This window comes from Molothrus ater, chromosome 36 (genome assembly GCF_012460135.2).
Source record: "Molothrus ater isolate BHLD 08-10-18 breed brown headed cowbird chromosome 36, BPBGC_Mater_1.1, whole genome shotgun sequence".
NCBI lineage: Eukaryota > Metazoa > Chordata > Aves > Passeriformes > Icteridae > Molothrus > Molothrus ater.
The window spans coordinates 723,138-745,257 of record NC_071663.1 but is presented as its reverse complement, the minus strand read 5'-3'; the positions used below and the strand labels follow the sequence as shown (position 1 = coordinate 745,257).

The window sequence follows — 22,120 nt, the reverse complement described above, 5'->3', positions numbered from 1 at the left end:
GGGATGCGACGGGGGAAATGGCGCAAAACGGGGGAAAAATAAACAGTGAAAAAGGAGGAAAAAGCAGTGAAAAATGAGGAAAAACGAGGAAAAACCAGTGAGAACGAAGGACAAACCAGTGAAAAACGAGGAAAAAGCAGTGAAAAAGGAGGAAAAATGAGGAAAAACCAGTGAGAACAAAGGACAAACCAGTGAAAAACGAGGAAAAACCAGTGAAAAAGGAGGAAAAACGAGGAAAAACCAGTGAGAACGAAGGACAAACCAGTGAAAAATGAGGAAAAACCAGTGGAAAAAAAGGAAAAATGAGGAAAAACCAGTGAGAACGAAGGACAAACCAGTGAAAAAAGAGGAAAAACCAGTGAAAAAGGAGGAAAAATGAGGAAAAACCAGTGAGAACGAAGGACAAACCAGTGAAAAATGATGAAAAACCAGTGGAAAAAAAGGAAAAACCAGTGAAAAACCGAGGAAAAACCAGTGGAAAACCAGTGAAAAACGAGGAAAAACCACTGAAAAACGAAAAAGCAGTGAAAACGAAGGAAGAACCAGTGAAAAAGAAGGAAAAAACAGTGAAAAATGAGGAAAAACCAGTGAAAAAGGAGGAAAAAGCAGTGAAAAATGAGGAAAAACCAGTGAAAAAGGAGGAAAAAGCAGTGAAAAAGAGGGAAAAGCAGTGAAAAAGAAGGGAAAACCAGTGAAAAATGAGGAAAACCAGTGAAAAACGAGGAAAAAGCAGTGAAAAATGAGGGCAAAGCAGTGAAAGAGAGGGCAAAGCAGTGAAAATGAAAGAAAAGCAGTGAGAGAGAGGGCAAAGCAGTGAAAGAGAGGGCAAAGCAGTGAAAATGAAGGAAAAGCAGTGAAAAAGAGGGCAAAGCAGTGAAAATGAAGGAAAAGCAGTGAAAAAGAGGGCAAAGCAGTGAAAATGAAAGAAAAGCAGTGAAAATGAAGGAAAAGCAGTGAAAATGAAGGCAAAGCAGTGGCAGAGAGGGCAAAGCAGTGAAAATGAAGGCAAAGCAGTGAAAAATGAGGGCAAAGCAGTGAAAATGAAGGCAAAGCAGTGAAAATGAGGGCAAAGCAGTGAAAATGAAGGCAAAGCAGTGGCAGAGAGGGCAAAGCCCCCTGGAAGCAGAGCAGGATCCTCACCTGTACTTCCTGGCCACCTCCTCCAGGGAAAGGCCCTTCCTGAGGGCGATGTGGCTCAGGTGCAGCACGGCCATGCCCAGGCTCTCGTTCTTGAACCTCTGCATTTCGGGCTCGCTCTGGAAATCCCGCAGGGAGGCGACGTCGTTGATGAACTCGAATTTTCCCTGCGGAACGCGGAGTAACTGGGAATAAAACTCAGCCCCGAGGCGGCTTCCGGGAGGGTTTTCCTCGCGTTAATGTAAAATGCGGGACCACAAGGGGAAAAAATCCCTGAAAAGGGAAACCGGTCCCGCGGAATTGTGGAGTCCCACTCAGCCCCAGTGCCAGCCGTTCTCCTTTCCCACAGGGAAAACTCAGGGGGGTTTTTTACCCCTAAACAAACCCCCGGGGATGGGAATGCGGCTCCTGGGCCAAACCCAGCTGGGCTGAGGGAAACCCTCCCGTCTTCCCCCCGAGCCCTGCCCCGTTACCTGCTCAAACAGGTACTCAAAGGAGGCCCTGTCCAGCAAGGCCCCTCCGGGCGGTTTCTCCTCGGGAGAATCCCCCGTGCGCGGCGCGTTCCGGAAAACCGCCGGCTCCTGCTCGTTCATCCCGTGCCAGTTCCGGAAATAAAACCTGGAATGGGGACAGGGCGGCAGGAGAGGGGCTGGCCCCGTGCCGGGGGCCACGTCCCGGGCTCAGATCGGGGGATTTTGGGGTTTTTCTCAGGAATAAAACTTCTCGGAACCGCGGGAGAAACAGCCACGCGCTTAAAAAACAACAGGATTTGAGCACAGGGAGTGAATCTGAGCTGGGAGCGAAGAGCAGCAGCCTCTTCCTGCCTCCAGAACGGGACCATTTAAAGCTTTCCCCACCTTTTTTAGCCCTGCTGATCCCAAAAACCTCCGTGAGAGATGCTGGGGAGGAAGGCGGAGCGGTTTTGGGAAGAAAGAAGTGGATTTTTCCGCGCTGACGGAGAGGCCAAATCCAACATCTCCCCCCCTCCGACCGGGACCGGTTTTTCCAAGGGAATCCTCACCTCATCCTGAAGATGAGGTTGATGCTGGTGTCCTTGCCGATGTGGAACTGGTGGTTGGGAGGGAGCCAGATCCGGCTCTGGGGGTCGTAGAGGGCGAAGAGGCTGTAGCAGAGCGGGGTGATTCCTGCCAGGAATGGGAAAAGCCAGCTGGGACCAGGGCTTGGCTCCCAAAATCTGAAATCCCAGGGGCTTTGCTCCCAAAATCTGAAATCCCAGGGGCTTTGCTCCCAAAAACCGAAATCCCAGGGGCTTTGCTCCCAAAACACTGAAATCCCAGGGGTTTGCTCCCAAAATCTGAAATCCCAGGGGGTTTGCTCCCAAAAACCGAAATCCCAGGGGCTTTGCTCCCAAAATCTGAAATCCCAGGGGGTTTGCTCCCAAAAACCGAAATCCCAGGGGCTTTGCTCCCAAAATCTGAAATCCCAGGGGGTTTGCTCCCAAAAACCGAAATCCCAGGGGCTTTGCTCCCAAAATCTGAAATCCCAGGGGGTTTGCTCCCAAAAACCGAAATCACAGGAGGTTTGCTCCCAAAATCTGAAATCCCAGGGGCTTTGCTCCCAAAACACTGAAATCCCAGGGGCTTTGCTCCCAAAATCTGAAATCCCAGGGGCTTTGCTCCCAAAACACTGAAATCCCCCTCTCCCCAAAAAGCTGAAATCCCCCTGTCCCCATCCCTGTCCCTGTGTCCCATCTCTGTCCCTTTGGGGCTCACCCAGGCTCCGTGCCAGGTCGATGCAGATCCCCCTGTCCCATCCCTGTCCCATCCCTGTCCCATCCCTGTCCCATCCCTGTCCCTGTGTCCCATCCCTGTCCCATCCCTGTCCCCCTGTGCTCACCCAGGCTCCGTGCCAGGTCGATGCAGATCCCCCTGTCCCTGTCCCATCCCTGTCCCCATCCCTGTCCCCCTGTCCCCTTTGGGGCTCACCCAGGCTCCGTGCCAGGTCGATGCAGATCTCCTCGGCGCTCAGGGCCCCCCGGCCGTACACGCGGCATCGCTCGCGCTCCTCGTCCCCGCTCCAGTGCAGCAGCACCTTCAGCCCCGCGCCCGCCGGGAACCCGCAGCCCTCGGGCTCGGCCGCGGCCCCCGCGCCGGCACAGGGACATGGCACAGGCGGTTCTGGGGGAAAAACACGGGATTGAGATCCAAAAATGGGATTGAGATCCAAAAATGGGATTGGGACCCAAAAACGGGATTGGGAACCAAAAATGGGATTGGGACCCAAAAATGGGATTGGGAACCAAAAATGGGATTGGAATCCAAAAATAGGATTGGGAACCCGCAGCCCTCGGGCTCGGCCGCGGCCCCGCGCCGGCACAGGGACATGGCAGAGGCGGTTCTGGGGGAAAAAATGGGATTGGGACCCAAAAATGGGATTGGAATCCAAAAATGGGATTGGGATCCAAAAATGGGATTGGAATCCAAAAATGGGATTGGGACCCAAAAACGGGATTGGGACCCAAAAACGGGATTGGAATCCAAAAATGTGATTGGGACCCAGAAACGGGATTGGGACCCAAAAACGGGATTGGAATCCAAAAATGTGATTGGGACCCAGAAACGGGATTGGGAACCAAAAATGGCATTCCCCATGGGATTGGGACCCCAAAACCAGCATCCCCAACAGGATTGGGACCCAAAAAATGGCATTCCCAAAGCTGGAGAGTGCCAGGGACATGGCGGCAGCTTTGGGGGAAAAAGCAGGATTTGGCACCCATTTCGGGGTGGATTTGGGGATTTTCAGGAGGGATTCTGGACCCATTTCAGAGTGGAATTCTGATCCCCTTCAGAATGGGTTTCCACCTGTTCCAGGGTGGATTCTCACCCTTTTTGGGATGGATTGGATTTGTTTCAGGATGGATTTTGATCCATTTCAGGGTGCATTTTTGACCCACTTGGGGGTGAATTTTTGACCCGTTTCAGGCTGTATTTTGACCCAATTTCGGCTGCATTTTTCACCCACTTCAAGAGGAAACTTTGACCCATTTCAGGGTAGATTTTGGCCCACTTCAAGATGAAATTTTGACCCATTTTGGGGCGGATTTTGACCCATTTCAGTCTCTCAGAGGACACTCCCCCCCCCGGCCCCCGTTGGTACCGGCCCCTGCCCCTCTCCCCCCGCTCCCCGGTTGGTACCGGCCCGCGGCCCCTCGCGGGGCTGGTTCGGGGCCCACCCCCGGTTGGCACCGCCCCTCCCGGTTGGAACCGACCCTGTCCCCCGTCCCGGTTGTCACCACCCGCCGTTATCCCCCCGGCTGCCGCCGGTCCGTGCGGTGGTACCGGCGCCCCCCCCCCCCGTCCCCCCCGTTGGTACCGGCCCGGCCCGGCCGCCGCTCCGGCTCCTCCGCCCCGCAGCGCCGCCGCCTCCCATTGGCCGCGAGAGACGCGCGCTGCCATTGGCCGGCGCCGGAGCCAGGCCACGCCCGCACCCCATAGGCGGGGCCGCGCCTGGGGAAAGGCTCTGATTGGCTGAGGGGCGGGGCTCTAGAGAAAGGGAGGAGCCCGAGGTGCGCAGGTAAAGGGGGCGGGGCCTGAGGGGAACAGCTGGATCCGAAATGGGGGGCGGGGGGGGGAACAGCTGGATCCAGACTTGGGGGTCGCACAGCTGGAACGAGGAACGCAACTGGGCCCAAAGTGGGAGTGGGATGGATCCGAACTGGAGGGTGCTGGAAGGGGCACAGCTGGATTTAAACATGGGCACAGCTGGACTGGGATCCAAACTGGGGGTTTTTTTTTGGGGGGTGCCCAAACCCCATCAGGGGATCCCCCCAAGCCCCCCTGGCAGGATGGGGGGGGGGGTCACAGCCCCCTGCCCCTCTCAGGGCGGCGCCAATGCATCCCCTGCCCCCCAAAACCCCCCAAAGGCCCCCAGACCCCCAGGCCATGCTCAGCTTCTCCAATCTCTTTATTCTCTGCTCTGGCACCGCGGCTCCGACCCCCCTGCACCCCAAACCCACCCGGGGTGGGGGGGCCGAAACCTCCCAAAATCCTTCCCCAAAAGTCTCTACGGCGTGAAAAGCGTGGGGGGGGGGGCGTGAGGGGAGTGGGGAGGGGGCTGCAGGGCTGGGGGGGTGGGGCACGACCCCTCCCCGCCTGATTCTGCTGCTTTTCCGACGGGGGGGAAATTGTTGGGTTGGTTTTGTATTTTTTTTTGTTTTTTCCGTGGTTTTTTTTGACCTTTTCTGCCTTTTTTTTCCCGCGGGGCGTGGTGGCCCCGCTCAGGGCTTGGCCTCCTGCTCGGCTCCTCCTCCGTTCTCCTTCTTGATCTCCTCGTAGGGCGCCGCCTCCCCCGCGCCTCGCTCGGCCCCGTCCCCGCCCTTGGCGTTGGGCACCCAGAGCCCCGAGTCGATGCAGCGCTGCATGTGGTACTTGGCCTCCTGGACACGGGGAAAAGGGGGTGCTGGGGACAGCCTGGGGGGGTCTGGGGACAGCCGGGGGGGTCTGGGGACACCCCGAGGGGTTTGGGGACATCCTCGAGGGGTTTGGGGACAGCCTGGGGGGGTTTGGGGACAGCCGGGGGGGTCTGGGGACAGCCGGGGGGGTGCTGGGGACAGCCGGGGGGGTCTGGGGACACCCTGAGGGATTTGGGGACATCCTCGAGGGGTCTGGGGACACCCTGAGGGATTTGGGGACAGCCTCGAGGGGTTTGGGGACAGCCTGGAGGGATTTGGGGATACCTTGAGGGATTTGGGGACACCCCGAGGGGTTTGGGGACAGCCTGGAGGGGTTTGGGGACAGCCTGGAGGGGTTTGGGGACACCCCGAGGGGTCTGGGGACACCTTGAGGGATTTGGGGACACCCCGAGGGGTCTGGGGACACCCTGAGGGATTTGGGGACACCTTGAGGGATTTGGGGACACCTTGAGGAATTTGGGGACACCCCAAGGGGTTTGGGGACACCCCGGAGGGATCTGGGACCCTTCCCGAGGGATTTGGGGCTCCCCTGAGGGATTTGGGGACACCTTGAGGGATTTGGGTTTCCCCAGGTGTTTGGGGACCCCTCCCGAGGGATCTGGGACCCCCTCCCGAGGTATTTTTGGGGTGAAAAAACTCACGGTTGGGTCCATTTTGCTGATTGTGTCCTGCAGCATCTGAACGTCTTTGACATCGAAGCATTTCTGCAGCTCCTGCTGGGCCAGGGACTGGTCAGCACTGGGAGGGACTGGGATTGTACTGGGGGGGACAGGGATTGTACTGGGAGGGACTGGTCAGCACTGGGAGGGACTGGGATTGTACTGGGAGGGACTGGGATCACTCTGGGATCCCAACCCCACCAGGATCCCCCAACCCTCCAACACCCAAAACCTCAGGATTTACCCCCAAAACCCCCTCAGAGCACTTACGGGAGCCCCCGAAATGCCCCAAACCGGGGGGTTTTGACCCAAACTCACAGGGCCCCAAAAAGGGGAGTTTAGCCCCAAACTCAAGGGGCTCCAAAAAGCCCCAAACCCGGGGTTTTTAGCCCCAAACTCACAGGCCCCAAAAGGCCCCAAACCCGGGGTTTTTAGCCCCAAACTCACAGGCCCCAAAAAGCCCCAAACCGGGGGTTTTTAGCCCCAAACTCACATGGCCCCAAAAAGCCCCAAACCCGGGGTTTTTAGCCCCAAACTCACAGGGCCCCAAAAAGCCCCAAACCCGGGGTTTTTAGCCCCAAACTCACGGGGCCCCAAAAGCCCCAAACCAGGGGTTTTTAGCCCCAAACTCAAGGGGCTCCAAAAAGCCCTAAAGCAGGGTTTTTTAGCCCCAAACTCAAGGGCTCCAAAAAGCCCCCAAAAAGCCCCAAACCCGGGGTTTTTAGCCCCAAACTCACAGGCCCCAAAAAGCCCCAAACTGAGGTTTTTAGCCCCAAACTCACATGGCTCCAAAAGCCCCAAACCCGGGGTTTTTAGCCCCAAACTCACAGGCCCCAAAAAGCCCCAAACCGGGGTTTTTAGCCCCAAACTCACAGGCCCCAAAAAGCCCCAAACCCGGGGTTTTTAGCCCCAAAGTCACAGGGCCCCAATAAGCCCCAAAAAGCCCCAAACCCGGGGTTTTTAGCCCCAAACTCACAGGACCCCAAAAGGCCCAAACCAGGGGTTTTTAGCCCCAAACTCACAGGGCCCCAAAAGCCCCAAACCCGGGGTTTTTAGCCCCAAACTCACGGCGGGCAGGGACTCGTAGACCTCGACGGGGTCGAGCCCGCCGGGCCCCAGGCGTTTCTGGCGCTCCTCCTCCTCGTACTCGCGCAGCGCCTTCTCCAGGCGCGCCCGCGCCCGGCCCCGCACGCGCTCCTTGAACGCCTCCAGCTCCTCCGTGAAGCCCTCCAGGTACTGCTGGTCTGCTGTCTGTGAAACGGGGGAAAAGGGGGAAACAGTGGGGTGCGGCCCCAAATCCGGGTCAAATTCGGGTCAAATTCACTCAAAATTCGGCTGAAATTCAGCATAAATCCGGTTCAAAACCCGGCTCAAATTCATCACAGATCCGGTTCAAAATTCAGCCCAAATTCACCCAAAATTCACCACAAGTTCACCCCCAAATTTACCCCAGATTCATCTCAAATCCACCTCAAAATTCAGCTGAAATTCAGCAGAAATCCCGTTCAAAACCCAGCTCAAATTCATCACAAATCCGGTTCAAAATCCAGCTGAAATCCAACTCAAATTCACCCAAAATTCACCACAAATTCACCCCCCAATTTACCCCAAATTCATCTCAAATCCACCTCAAAATTCAGCATAAATCCGGTTCAAAACCCAGCCCAAATCCGGCTCAAATTCACACAAAATTCACCACAAGTTCACCCCCAAATTCACCCCAAATCCATCTCAAATCCACCTCAAAATTCACTCCAAAACTACCTCAAATCCACCCCCAAATCCACTCCAAAATTCATCCCAAATCCCCTCAAAAATTCAGCCCAAAAATCCACCTTAAATTCCCCACAAATTCACCCCCAAATGCACCCCTAAATTCACCCCCAAATTCACCCTAAATTCACCCCAAATCCCCCCCAAACTGAATTTTTACCTTAATTTTGGTGAAGAACTGCCTGAAGCAGGCCCTGGGGTCCACCTTGAGGCTCTTGGCCAGCTCCAGGATGAACTGCATGACGATGGTCTGGTGGGCCACCTGCTCCATCAGCGCGTGTTTCTGGCGAGAAACAGCTCAAAATCCCCAAAATGCCCCAAAATCCGCAGTCCACCCAACCCTTCTGGGCGGGGAAAGGTGATTTGGAACAGGGGATCCCTGCAGGAGCTGTTAAGGGCGTTAGGATGCTGGATTTGATGGTCTTCGGGAGCTTTTTGATCCCAAATTAATCCCGAATTAATCCCGAATTAATCCCAAATTAATCCCGAATTAATCCCGAATTCCCTGGTTTTGGTTTTTTTCCTGGGCTCCTCACCCCAGGTAAACCCTGGGGCTGCAGGAGAGGGGTCCGGGGGTGCACCCCTCTCCCATACAGGATGGTTTTACGGATCTCTTCCCGTCCATAATCCCCAAACCTCTCGTTCTCCTGGCCCAAAACCCGGGGGGGGGTGGCAAGAAAGCAACTGCAGCCCGGCAAAGGGAGATTGGAGCCCAGTTTCAGCCTGACCTCCTCCACCTCCAGGTCGATGCACCAGATCACCAGGTAGTTGGCCGTCTCCTCGCACACCAGGTGAGGGTTGTCCGACAGGTGCTTCTGGCTGTCGTCCCAGCGGCGCAGCATCCCTGCGGCAGCACGGGCGTTAACGAGGGGACCGTTAACGAGGGGACGCACTGGGGCTCGTTAGGGGGGGCCTTAATGAGGGAACCTACTGTGGGCCTCGTTAGGGGGGGCCTTAATGAGGGAATCCACTGGGGCTCGTTAGGGGGGGCCTTAATGAGGGGATCCACTGTGGGCCTCGTTAGGGGATTGTTAATGAGGGAATCCACTGTGGGCTCGTTAGGGGGGGCCTTAATGAGGGAATCCACTCTGGAGCTCGTTAGGGGGGTCCTTAATGAGGGAACCCACTGGGGCTCGTTAGGGGATTGTTAATGAGGGAACCCACTCTGGAGCTCGTTAGGGGATTGTTAATGAGGGGAATCCACTCTGAGCCTCGTTAGGGGATTGTTAATGAGGGAACCCACTCTGGGCCTCATTAGGGGGGTCCTTAATGAGGGAATCCACTCTGGGCCTCGTTAGGGGGGTCGTTAATGAGGGAATCCACTCTGAGCCTCGTTAGGGGATTCTTGAATGAGAAAATCCACCCTGAACCTCGTTAGGGGATTCCTTAATGAGGGAACCGACTCTGAGCCTCGTTAGGGGATTGTTAATGAGAAAATCCACTCTGAGCCTCGTTAGGGGATTGTTAATGAGGGAACCGACTCTGAGCCTCGTTAGGGGATTGTTAATGAGAAAATCCACTCTGAGCCTCGTTAGGGGATTGTTAATGAGGGAACCGACTCTGAGCCTCGTTAGGGGGTTCCTGAATGAGGGACCCAACTCCGAAGCTCGTTAGGAGCAGGGCGGGCGCGAGGGAGAGCACCTCGTCCTGAAATTTAAATAAATTGCCCCAAAACTCTGCTCCAGCGGGGGGAAAATGGGGAAGAGCACACAAAGTCCTGGGTTTTCAGCAGAGCGAGAGGATTCCGGGCTGCTCCCAGCGCCGGGAGCCCCAAGGAGCCGCTCCCCAACGCCCCCAGCTCTCACCGAAGTGTTTGATCTGCTTCTCGTATCTCTCCACGAAGGTTTTGTGCTTCTTCTCCTTCTGCTCCTCCGTCTCCTCCTTCTCCTCGGGCTTCACGTTGAAAACGCTCTGGGGACCCGAAGGAAAACAGGGAATGATTTGGGGGGGAACCTCACAGGTTTGGGGGCGGGTTTTTGGGGGTTTTTTAGCAGATTTGGGGTCGGTTTTTTTGGGGGGAAACATCACAGATTTGGGGTCAGTTTTTTGGGGTTTTTTTTGCAGATTTGGGGTCAGTTTTTAGGGGTTTTTTCCCAGATTTAGGGTCAGTTTTTTGGGGGGAAACATCACAGATTTGGGGTCAATTTTTTTGGGGAAACATCACAGATTTGGGGTCGGGTTTTTGGGTTTTTTTTTTGCAGATTTGGGGTCAGTTTTTTGGGGGTAAACCTCACAGATTTGGGGTCAATTTTTTTGGGTAAACATCACAGATTTGGAGTCGGTTTTTTGGGGGTTTTTTCGCAGATTTGGGGTCAGTTTTTTGGGGGAAAACATCACAGATTTGGGGTCAGTTTTTTGGGGGTAAACATCACAGATTTGGAGTCATTTTTTGGGGTTTTTTTCACAGATTCGAGGTCAGTTTTTGGGGTGCTTTTCACAGACCTGGTGCCCGTTTTTCGGGGTGTTTCCTCCCCAAACCCCCACCTTGCTGAAGCCGTCCTTGCTGAGCGTGTCCACGTTCCAGGGCATGTTCTTCTCCTTCTTCCTCAGCTCCTCCAGCTTGTTCTCCCAGCTCTTCTCCTCGTTCCTCAGCTGCTGGGCCTCGGCCTGCAGCTTCTCCAGCTCCCCCCGGCCGCTCTCGGGCTCGGCCAGCTCCAGCTCCTTCATCTTCTTCAGGCACTCGGCCAGTTTGCGCTTGCACTCGCGGCAGCCCTTGTCCAGCTCCTCCTTCTCCTTCTGGAACTGCTCCATGCGCTCCACGCGGGCCTGGGGGGCACCCACAAAGCTCCAGACCCCCCCATTTTGACGCTTCTGGGGTGGGGAGGGGGATTTGGGGGGTGGCTCTGGGGTTCTGGGGATTCCCAGACCCCCAAATTTTGGGGGGGGGGGGGTTTGGGGGTGTTGCTGCCCCACCCTGGGGGACAGGGAGGGGACTGGGGGGGCTGAGACCCCGCTCTGAGGGGGTTCCCAAGGGAAGGGGCAGAACCTGGGTGGGAGAATGGGGAAACCGGGATGGGGGCACAGGGATGGGCATGGGGCACGGGGGGTGCTGGGCACAGGAACGCCAAACTCATTTTTGGGCTGGATTTGGGGTGGATTTTGAAGTTAATTTTGGGGTGGATTTGGGGTGAATTTTGGCGTGGGTTTGGAGTGAATTTAGGATGGATTTGGGGTGAATTTGAGATGGATTTGTCGTGAATTTGGGGTGGATCTAGGGTGAATTTTGGGGTGGATCTGGCGTGAATTTGGGGCTGGATTTGGGATGGATTTAGGGTGAATTTGTTGTGAATTTGGGGTGTCCTGGATGGGGACACAGGGAATGGGGTTTTCTGGGATGGGGGCACAGGAACGGGGTGTCCTGGATGGGAGCACAGGAACTGGGGTGCCCTGGGATGGGGGCACAGGAATTGGGGCGTTCTGAGATGGGGCACAGGATCTGGGGCGCCTTGCGATAGGGGCGCTCCCCGCCGGGGGTCCCGGTACGATCCCACCGGAACGCGGGGAGCCCCCGCCCCACGGCGGCCCCGGAGCTGGGAAAAGGGAAACGCCCCCCGCCCCACGGGGGTCCCACCAACAACCGAACCCCCCCCGCCCGCCTCCCCCGGCAATGCCGGGCCCGGTCGCCATGGGAACGGGGCGCCAGGCCCCGGAGGGCGCCGCGGGCCGGCCCGGCCGCACCTGGTGCCGCCATCGGAAGAGGCTGGCGGTGTCGATGTTGGGGTGAGTCTCGTCCTCATCGTCCGAGACCTCGATGTGGTCCCACACGCTGTAATCCACCATGGCGCGGCCGCCGCGACCCTCCGCCACCCGCCCGGCACGGCACGGCCGCTTCCGCCCGCGCCTGACGCGCTTCCGCCCGCGCCTGACGCACTTCCGGCGCCGCGCCGGCACTCCTGAGCATGCGCGCAGCGCGCGTGAAGCAGCACCCGGTTCAAATATGGCGGCGGATTTAAAGAGACACGAACACCCCCCCACACACACGTGCAGTGTCCGTACAGCGCTTTTTAAGAGACGTAATTAAAGGAATAGAGTCTTTTAAACGATTTTGAGGGTTTAAACTGAAAGAAAAGCCTGCCTCTTCCATGACTTGAAGAGGTTTAATTGACTGGGAATCCCTAGTTTCTATTATTTCAGGGATAGTTGAGGGCAAATTCAACTTTTCCGTTGTTTAAATAGGTAAATTGAGGTGGAATCTCTGTTTTCTGCCATTTTTAAGGGTTTACATTGAAAGAAGCCTCTTTAGGGGCCGTTTTAAGAGTTCCATCAACAGGGTCTCTGTTTTAAGACACGTTATAGGGAAAATGGTGTCAAAAAGCCCCAAAAATGGTGTTTCTTGAGGCAAAACCAGTAAAGGGAGCAGGAAGCCTCTTGGCGGATTAAAGTGAGGAGGAATTCCATTAAAACAAATTAAATTGATGCAGAATCCTACATTTCAAGGGTTTAAATTGAGGGAAACTCCACGTTTTTCACCATTTTTATGGGGTTTTTTGGGAGGAGACCCCTTTTATCCATCATTTTAGGGGCCTGAACATAGAGGAAACCCCTTTTTCCATTTTTAAGCCTTAAATTGCGAGGACAAAATCCTTTTTTCATCGTTTTAAAGGGTTCAACTAGAGAAGTTCCCTTAATTCTGAGGGGAAAAAGGCGGGAAATGTGAGGGGAAAAAAGGCGGGAAACGTGAGGGAAGAAAAGGGCAGGAAACGCGAGGGAAGAAAAGGGCGGGAAATGTGAGGGGAAGAGGGGGGAAACCTGAGGGGAAAAAGGTAAAACTAAAGTAATTTATAGGGTGCTCACCTCCCTCCACCTCTGCCACACCCCAGCACCAACCCTGTGGTTTAAGACCCCCAAAACACCCACCCACAGCTCAGCCCCCCAACATCCCCCCATGACAAATCTCCAGCACTGAGTCCTGAGCCTTTATTAGAACATTTTATGGGGGCCACACACACAAGACCCCCCCAAAATCAGCTACAAAAATAGAAGTGCTAAAATTCCCCCAAAAGACACGGGGGCAAGGACCAGACCCCCCAAAACGAGGCGGGGAGCTCAGGTTTGTAGTGTTTGAAGCGGGACCAGCCCAGAGCGAAGGGATCTGGGGTGTTTGGGGTTTTCTCTCTCAGCTGGAGGAGGCGGCCCGGCCATGAGGGGCCCGTGCCCGCCATGGGGTGTTTGGGGTTTATTTTCTCAGCTGGAGGAGGCGGCCCGGCCGTGAGGGGCCCGTGCCCGCCATGGGGTGTTTGGGGTTTATTCTCTCAGCTGGAGGAGGCGGCCCGGCTGTGAGGGGCCCGTGCCCGCCATGGGGTGTTTGGGGTTTTCTCTCTCAGTTGGAGGAGGCGGCCCGGCCGTGAGGGGTGCCCGCCATGGGGTGTTTGGGGTTCACTCTCAGTTGGAGGAGGCGGCCCGGCCGTGAGGGGCCCGTGCCCGCCATGGGGTGTTTGGGGTTTTCTCTCTCAGCTGGAGGAGGCGGCCCGGCCGTGAGGGGTGCCCGCCATGGGTGTTTGGGGTTCACTCTCAGTTGGAGGAGACAGCCCGGCCGTGAGGGGCCCGTGCCCGCCATGGGGTGTTTGGGGTTCGCTCTCTCAGTTGGAGGAGACAGCCCGGCCGTGAGGGGCCCGTGCCCGCCATGGGGTGTTTGGGGTTTATTCTCTCAGTTGGAGGAGGTGGCCCAGCCGTGAGGGGCCCGTGCCCGCCATGGGGTGTTTGGGGTTCACTCTCAGTTGGAGGAGGCGGCCCAGCCATGAGGGGTGCCCGCCGTGGGGTGTTTGGGGTTCACTCTCAGTTGGAGGAGGCGGCCTGGCCGTGAGGGGTGCCCGCCGTGGGGTGTTTGGGGTTTATTCTCTCAGTTGGAGGAGGCGGCCCGGCCATGAGGGGCCCGTGCCCGCCATGGGGTGTTTGGGGTTTATTCTCTCAGCTGGAGGAGGCGGCCCGGCCGTGAGGGGCCCGTGCCCGCCATGGGGTGTTTGGGGTTTATTCTCTCAGTTGGAGGAGGCGGCCCGGCCGTGAGGGGCCCGTGCCCGCCGTGCCGCCGTGGCCAGGCGCTGCTGGGCCAGGAAAGAGCGAGCACCGCCGGGGCCACCCCACGCCGCCGCCGCCGCCACGTCACCCTCGTGCTGCTGCAGCGCCAGCCCCTGAAGGGGTTAACGGGGGTTAATTTAACGGGGGTCCCGGGGCAGGGCGGGGGGGGTCCTGGGGGTCTCTGTCGCCGTTCTCACCATGTTGTACCAGGCGGTGACCAGCAGCCGCTCCTCGCGCTCCCGCTGCGCCCGGCTGCGCTCCCAATCGTTCTGGGGGTGTTGAGGGGGGTTCAGCTGGGGATGGAGACCCCCGGGACCCCCCCCAAACCAGGGTTATTAACCCCTCACCTCCAGGTGCCGGATCAGCGCGTCCTTCTCCTGCAGCTGGCTGCGGAGGAGCTGCAGGACGGGGGCCAACGGGGGGGTCCCAGGGGGGTCACCAGGGGGGGCTGAGGGTTTCTGGGGGGGCGAACTCCTGGAACTTCTAAATCCTGATCCCGTAGCGGGAATAAAGAGGGAGCTTAGACAGGAAGGACCCCCAAACCTCCCCAGATCTTCATGGGGAAACTGAGGCACAGCTCATCTCCTGTCCCTCCCTGCAGACATCGCCCCACGGGATCCCTATACAAACCCCAACCCGGGGTACCCCAAAATTCTCCCCCCAGCACTCCCCACACCCTGACCCCTCCCCGAATTCTGATGCCCACTCCAGACCCCCTCATACCAGCCTTGGAGAGCTCCAGCTCTTCCTCCTCCTCCTCCTCCTCCTCTCCCTCTGGCAGCTCATCCCTGGTGGGGGCACAGGGCGGTCACAGATTGAGAATGTTGGGAGGGCTCCCCAAATTCCCCCCACCCCCCAAAAACTCACAGGTCCTCGGGGGTCTCCTCCAGCAGCACCAACTGGGGGGAATTGAGAAAGAGATGAAGCACGAGCACTGAGGTAACCCCAATAACACCTGACCACCCCCCCAAAACACTGAGACCCTCCCCAAGACCCCGAGACCCACACAATGACCTGGGGACCCCCCTTGGTGTTGAGAGACCACCCCCAAAACCTCCCTGGTCCCCCCTCACCTCCTCCTGGGGCCTGCCCTGCGCTGTCTGAGCCTCGGCTGCCCCTGTGGCCTCCAGCCTGTGGGTGTGGGGGGCTCCTTAGGGACTGGGGGGGGTCTCAGGGGTCTCTCGAGGACCCCCAGCCCCCCCGGTTCCCCCACCTGTGCCGGAGCTGGTCCCGCTGCAGCCGCAGCCGTCGGTTCTCGCGCCGCAGCCGCGTCACCGTGTCCCTGGTGGGGGGGGGGACACCGGGGTGCTCGTGAGGGACCCCACAACAAACCGGGGACCCCCCCCCCTCCCCACCTGTGCTTTTGGACACCTCCATGGACTCACCTGAGCTCCGCAGGAAGGATCTCAGCCGCCAAATTCCGGGGAGGGGCAGGGCCCCCCTCCAGCCCCGCGCCTGTTGGAGGGGTAAAGGTGGATTTTGGGCATGGGCCCAGCAGGTGACACCCCAAAATTGTGCCCTGCCCACCCAAACCCCCCCTGGAGCCCCCCGAACCCCCCTGGAGCCCCCGGAACCCCCCTGGAGCCCCCCGAACCCTGCAGCCCGAACTGGAGCCTCTCTGGGGTCTCACACAAGCGTCGTGCTGGGTCAGTAGCGTGTCCCGTCCCCACGCAGGTGTTCTGTCACCTCCCAGGTGTTCTGTCACCTCCCAGCACTCACCTGCCTGGCTCAGGTAGCTCTGCTGCACCTGCACACAGCGCAGCTCCTCGTTGGCCTCGCGCAGCGCGTCCCGCTCCTCCAGCAGCCTCTGCGGGGCACAGGGGGCTCAGGTGTGCCCCAGGTGTGTCCCAGGTGTGTCCCAGGTGTGCCCCAGGTGCGTCCCAGGTGTGTCCCAGGTGTGCCCCAGGTGTGCCCCAGGTGTGCCCCAGGTGCGTCCCCAGCCTCACCCACCTCCTTCTCCTGGCTCAGGGCCTCGAATCGCTCCTGCAGGTGCCGGAACTCCAGGTGCCATTTCTCGGCCCTCAGCGCCGCCTCCGCCTGCTGCCCGCTCAGCTCCTCCACCTGCGCGGGGACACGGGGACAGTGACAGCCCCGGGCATGGGGACACGGTGACACCCCCCTCGTCATGGTGACAGCCCCGGTCACAGTGCCACAGCCACCACCTGCCCGCGCCCCTCACCTGTTTGCGGGCGGCCTCCAGCTGCGCGCAGCCGGCCTGGGCGCGGCCCAGCTGCTGCTGCAGGTGTGCGGCCCTGCGCACCTGCGCCGCGTGCCGCTCCTCCAGCGCCCGCGCCCAGCGCCGCAGCTCGCCCGCCGCCGCCGCCCGGCCCCGGTACGCGGCCACCGCCGCCTCCAGGCGCCCAGCACGGGCTGACGACGCCCTGGGGACACGGGGGGACAGGTGAGGTACCCGCACAACACCTGGGCACAGGTGAGCTGCACCTGAGCCGCGACACGCGGCCACCACGGCACTGCCTGGATGGCGATGGTGACACTGTGCGAGGTGGGGCCTCCTTGGAGCCTCCTGGCTCACCTGAACAGGTGCTCGGTTTACCTGAGTAGGTGCCCCACTCACCTGGGCAGGTGCCCCGCTCACCTGGGCAGGTGCCCCAATCACCTGGGCAGGCCCCCAGCTCACCTGGGCAGGTGTCCCCCTCACCTGGGCAGGTGCCCCCCTCACCTGGGCAGGTGCCCCACTCACCTGGGCAGGTGTCCCACTCACCTGGGCAGGTGCCCCGCTCACCTGAGCAGGTGCCCCGCTCACCTGGGCAGGTGCCCCGCTCACCTAAGCAGGTGGCTGGTTTGCCTGAGCAGGTGCCCCACTCACCTGGGCAGGTGCCCCACTCACCTGAGCAGGTGCCCCACTCACCTGGGCAGGTGCCCCAATCACCTGGGCAGGCCCCCAGCTCACCTGAGCAGGTGTCCCACTCACCTGAGCAGGTGCCCCCCTCACCTGAGCAGGTGCCCCACTCACCTGGGCAGGTGCCCCCCTCATCTGAGCAGGTGCCCCAATCACCTGGGCAGGTGCCCCACTCACCTGAGCAGGTGCCCCCCTCACCTGAGCAGGTGGCTGGTTTGCCTGAGCAGGTGCCCCCCTCACCTGAGCAGGTGTCCCACTCACCTGGGCAGGTGCCCCACTCACCTGGGCAGGTGCCCCCCTCACCTGAGCAGGTCCATCTCGTCGCGCAGCGCCCGCGCCTCCCCCGCCAGCCCGCTGAGCTCCTGCGCCCGCGCCTGCAGCCCCCGCGCCTCCTGCTCCAGCCGCGAGCAGCGCGCCCGCAGCTCCTCCCGGCCGCTCTCCAGCCTGCAAGGGCAGCCCCGGGCTCAGGTGAGAGCCGCAGGTGAGGGCGGGGGGCGCTCGCGGGGAGGGGGAGGGGGCGGGGTCTCACCTGTAGTTCTCCTCCTGCAGCTCCTCCACCTGCGTCTGCAGCCGCAGCAGCTTCTTGGCGGCGGCGCCCGCGCCCTCGGCCTCGAGCTGCTCGCGCAGGGCGCGGTTCTCGGCGGCCAGGTGGCCCTTCTCCTCCAGCAGCGTGGCCACCTGCGGGCCAGGTGGGCAGGGGAGGGGCAGGGGGCCGAGGGAACCCTCCCAGGTGGGCAGGGGAGGGGCACGGGGCTGTGGGATTGACTCCCAGGTGTGCAGGATCCCTCCCAGGTGTGCAGGATCCCCTCTCAGGTGTGCAGGAAGGGATCCAGATGAGCAGGAAGGAGCCCAGGTGTGCAGGATCCCTCCCAGGTGTGCAGGATCCCCTCCCAGGTGGAAAACGGGGGGACCCAGGATTTGGGGCGCCCCCAGGTGCCCCCAGGCCTCACCTGCTGCTCCAGCTCCCGGCAGCGCTGCCCCGACCCCTCCTCGGGGGGCTCCTGGCTCAGGTAGTAATAGCGGCGGGACTGGGGGGGCACGGGGAGGGGCTCAGACACCCCCTGAGCCCCCAAACTCCCCCAGACACCCCAAAATCTGCCCCGCCCATCCTCACCTGAGCATCGAAGTTCCCGTAGGTCTCAGCCGCCATCGGCTCCGACGGCTCCGGGTCCAAGAGCTGCCACAGGGAGGGAGGAATTGGGGTCTGGGAGGGGCTCAGGGGGGGCTTTGGGCCCCCCAAAAACCCCGGGGGGGTCCCCAAAACTCCCCCGAGCCCTTCCAAGCCCTACGGCCCCAAACCTCCCCCAAACCCAACAGGCAGCGACCCCCACAAATACCCCAAATCATCCCCAGCCCTCCCCAGGGACCCCCAAAACCACCCAGGGACCCCCAAACCCCTCGGGGACCCCCAAATCTCCCGCACCTCCTGGATGGCCGTCATCACCTCGTGCTGCACCGACTCCTCCAGCGTCATGATGCGCTGGATGTGCTCTGGGGGGCGATTTTGGGGGGTCAGGGGGCGATTTTCGGGGTCAGGGGGTGTTTTTAGCGGGTCAGGGGGTGTTTCAGGTGGGCTCAGGGTGTGTTTCAGGTGGGCTCAGGGGGTGATTTTGGGGGTCAGGGGGTATTTCCGGTGGCTCAGGAGGTGTTTTTTGGTGGCTCAGGGGGTGATTTGGTGGCTCAGGGGGTGATTTTGGGGGTCAGGGGGTGTTTTCGGTGGCTCAGGGGGTGTTTCAGGGGGGCTCAGGGGGTGATTTTGGGGGTCAGGAGGTGTTTTTGGGGGCTCAGGGTGTGTTCCAGGTGGGCTCAGGGGGTGTTTCAGAGGGATCAGGGGGTGTTTTAGTGGCTCAGGGTGTGTTCCAGGGGGGCTCAGGGGTGTTTCAGGTGGGATCAGGGGGTGTTTTGGGGGTCAGGGTGTTTTTTGGTGGCTCAGGGTGTGTTTTGGTGGCTCAGGGGGTGATTTTGGGGCTCAGGGTGTGTTCCAGGTGGGCTCAGGGGGTGTTTCAGAGGGATCAGGGGGTGTTTTAGTGGCTCAGGGTGTGTTCCAGGGGGGCTCAGGGGTGTTTCAGGTGGGATCAGGGGGTGTTTTGGGGGTCAGGGTGTTTTTTGGTGGCTCAGGGTGTGTTTTGGTGGCTCAGGGGGTGATTTTGGGGCTCAGGGTGTGTTTCAGGGGGGCTCAGGGGGTGTTCCAGGGGGGCTCAGGGGTGTTTCAGGTGGGATCAGGGGGTGTTTTCGGTGGCTCAGGGGGTGTTCCAGGTGGGCTCAGGGTGTTTTTGGTGGCTCAGGGTGTGTTTCAGGGGGGCTCAGGGTGTGTTCCAGGGGGGCTCGGGGCCGTTTTGGGGGTCCCGCTGCCCCCCCAGCCCCTCACGCACCTTCCCTGCGCTCGCAGCTGACGGCACAGCCCAGCACCAGCCTCACCAGCTTGCGCAGCTGCTCGGGGTCCCCGTGCCGGGCGGCCGCCCCCACGTCGGGCACGTGCTGCTCCCCCACCGCCTGGCCCAGCACCTTTGGGTGGGGGTCCAGGGTCAGAGCCCCCCCTGCCCGGGGAGCCCCCCCACCCTCAGGGACTCCCCAGAATCCCAGGGCAGCCCCCAGACCCCGACTCACATCCTGCCAGTACTCCAGCACGCTCTGCAGCACCTGGCGCAGGTTGTTCACCTGGGGAGGGGGCACGAGGTGGGAAACGCCCCCCAGAAACGGCAAACTCCGCTCACAGCCCCAGTGCTGTGACCCCTGGGCACCCCAAAATGGGGTCTCCACAAAGATCCCGCTCCCCCGAAACTGATCCCGCAAACGGGGCCCCCCCAAATCTGTCCCCTAAAGAAATCAACGTTCCCCAAAAGCCCCCCCCCCGAGACGCCCCCCAAATCGATCCTCCCCAAATCGGCCCTGCCCAAAGTGGCCCCCCAAAATCAGCGCTCCCCAAAAGCCCTCCCCAAAATCAGCCCTCTCAAAATGCACCCCAAAAACTCCCCCCAAAAACCAGGACCCCCCAAAATCCCTCACCCAAAACCAGCCCCCCAAAACCCAAACCTCCTTAATCCAGCCCCCACAAAACAGCCCCCAAAACCAGCACCCCCCCAAAACGAACCCCATATTGTGACCCCCCCCAAAAACCCCAATCCCACCCCAAAACGAGCCCCAAATTCTGACCCCCCCCAAAACGAGCCCCAAATTCTGACCCCTCCCCCCCAAAACGAGCCCCAAATTCTGACACACCCCCCCCCCCCAAAACCCGCCGTCCCCCCCACCTTGAGTCGGGCGCTGCCCTCGGTGTCCCCCCGGATCCGTCCCAGCCAGGCCTCATCGAACCACGAGGGGTCACTGTGGGGGGGTCCCCAAAATCAGCCCGGGCCCATCCGGGGATCCCCAAATCCCGGGGGTCGCCCCCAAATCCCGGGGGTCCATAACTCACATTTGGTGCAGGACGTGGGCCAGGGCGACCCCGCTGGCCAGGTCTGGGGGGGCCGCGCACGGACTGGGGGGGTCAAAGGTCTGCAGCTGGGGGGGGGGGGGAAAGGGGGCGTCAGGGACACCCCAAAACCAGGGACACCCCAAAACAGCCCCCCCGGGAGAGTCAGGGACACCCCAAAACCAGGGACAACCAAAACTGCCTCCCTAGAGGGTGAGGGACACCCCAAAACTCCCAAAGAGCCCCCCAAGACCCACTGGGGGTAGGGATCACCTCCCCCCCCAAAACTCCCCTCCCTGAATTTGGGGGGGTCAAAGGGCGCCGGGACAGGGACAAAGGGCGGGGGGGTCACAAGGGCTCGGCCACGTCCCGGGGGGGGGACAAAGGTCACCGGGGGGGGTGAGAGGGACCGTGGGGAGTCACAGGGGTCATGGGGGGGTCAGAGGTGCCCCGAGGGGTCACAGGGTCCCGGGGGGGGTCACAGGGTCCCGGGGGCCACCAAAGCTCCCGAAGCCGCAGGAACCGCTCAGGGGTCCCGGAGGGGGTCCCGGTGCCGATCCCCGAGCACGGGGGGGTCCCGCTTGAACCGGGAGATCCCGGGGGGGTCCCGACCCCCCTTACCCAGGTGAGCAGCGCCCCACACGCGTCCCGCCCCGCCGCCATGTCCGGCCGGTCCTCCAGGGACAACGGGCCGGTCCTCCAGGGGCACCGAGCCGCGCCCGGAGCGGCCGCACCTGGCCCCGCCCTCCCCGCCCGCCACACCCGCCGCGGCCTCCGGGGCCATAGAGTCGCACCTAGAGCGGCCTCACCTGCCCACTTCCGGCCGCGCCCCTTCCGCTTTCCGCTTAACAATCGAGACGGGGGGGACAGAGCGGCCCCACCCGCGCCCTGCGCCCCCTGGCGGACACGGCCCGGGCTGCATGAGCGGGGTCCTCCACGGCCATATAGTCGCGGCCAGAACGGCCCCCGGTGAGTCAGGCCCGCGTCCCGCCGCCCCCGCGGCCGCGCCCGCCGGGCCCCGCCAGGCCCCGCCGGCTCGCCAGGGTCAAACCGGGCCGTTCTCGCCGCGGGGCAGCGGCGGTGGCCACGCCCGCGCTGCGTCAGCGCTGAACCCGACGGCCTCGGCGGCTGGAACCCCCCCAGTGCCCCCAGTAAGGTGCTGGAACACCCCCAGTGCTCCCAGTATGGCTGTGGGGGCATCCCAGTCCTCCCAGTAAGGTGCTGGAACTCCCCCCAGTGTTCCCAGTAAGGTTCTGCGGGCATCCCAGTGCTCCCAGTAGGGCTGTGGGGGCATTCCAGTGCTCCCAGTATTGCTCTGAGGACATCCCAGTGCGGCTCGGGGGGCATCCGAGTGCTCCCAGTATGGTCTGGGGGCATCCCAATGTTCCCAGTATGGTCTGGGGGCATCCCAGTGCTCCCAGCATAGCCCTGGGGACGTCCCAATGCCCCCAGTATAGGCTGAACCCCCACCCCCCCCCAGTGTGACCCCAGCGCCCTCCCAGTGCTCCCAGTTTGGCCCTGGGCCCTCCCCCGCCGGTGCCGTGCCCCCACCGGACATCCGGGCCCCCCCAGCCCGAAACCCCGGTGGCGGTTGGGGCCGTTGGGGGCCCCAAAAGTCACTTTGGGGGGGGGGGGGGGGAGGGGAGGACACCCCGAGGCCTCCCCGGGAGCGGGACCCCTCCCCAGAGCCCCCAAACCCCCCAGGGCCCCCCTGGACCCCTGTCCCCCCCCGGGGGGGTCACTTCGGGGGTGACACCGGGAGGTCACAGCGGGGCCAGGCCCTGAGTCACGGGGAAGGAGAAGTCGGGAGGGAAAACCCAGCCCCAAAATCC

At 60.9% G+C, this 22,120-nt stretch overlaps 3 protein-coding genes across 3 annotated transcripts; all 3 read right to left on the bottom strand.

Annotated features, from left to right (window-relative positions):
- Window positions 1-1,136: 1,136 nt before the first annotated feature.
- On the bottom strand, window positions 1,137-2,922 carry TYK2 (tyrosine kinase 2). Its single transcript, XM_054518129.1, has 4 exons — window positions 2,871-2,922; window positions 2,159-2,282; window positions 1,611-1,755; window positions 1,137-1,304 (listed from the first exon to the last, which is right to left on the bottom strand). Exons 1-4 carry the CDS (start codon window positions 2,920-2,922, stop codon window positions 1,137-1,139), a joined length of 489 nt encoding a protein of 162 aa, XP_054374104.1.
- Window positions 2,923-5,043: 2,121 nt separating this feature from the next.
- On the bottom strand, window positions 5,044-11,835 carry CDC37 (cell division cycle 37, HSP90 cochaperone). The gene is made up of 8 exons (XM_036400143.2): window positions 11,680-11,835; window positions 10,486-10,767; window positions 9,807-9,912; window positions 8,730-8,845; window positions 8,162-8,284; window positions 7,297-7,479; window positions 6,211-6,282; window positions 5,044-5,533 (listed from the first exon to the last, which is right to left on the bottom strand). The coding sequence occupies exons 1-8, from the start codon at window positions 11,779-11,781 to the stop codon at window positions 5,375-5,377; spliced, it is 1,143 nt and encodes a 380-aa protein (XP_036256036.1). The 5' UTR covers window positions 11,782-11,835; the 3' UTR covers window positions 5,044-5,374.
- Window positions 11,836-12,904: 1,069 nt separating this feature from the next.
- On the bottom strand, window positions 12,905-20,988 carry HOOK2 (hook microtubule tethering protein 2). Its single transcript, XM_054518155.1, has 21 exons — window positions 20,910-20,988; window positions 20,292-20,377; window positions 20,128-20,200; window positions 19,484-19,534; window positions 19,249-19,381; window positions 18,300-18,367; window positions 17,991-18,053; window positions 17,827-17,904; window positions 17,406-17,554; window positions 17,180-17,320; window positions 16,196-16,397; window positions 15,967-16,077; window positions 15,736-15,823; window positions 15,402-15,471; window positions 15,230-15,298; window positions 15,090-15,147; window positions 14,884-14,915; window positions 14,740-14,804; window positions 14,364-14,506; window positions 14,214-14,285; window positions 12,905-14,129 (listed from the first exon to the last, which is right to left on the bottom strand). The coding sequence occupies exons 1-21, from the start codon at window positions 20,949-20,951 to the stop codon at window positions 13,977-13,979; spliced, it is 1,947 nt and encodes a 648-aa protein (XP_054374130.1). The 5' UTR covers window positions 20,952-20,988; the 3' UTR covers window positions 12,905-13,976.
- Between the last annotated feature and the right edge of the window lie 1,132 nt (window positions 20,989-22,120).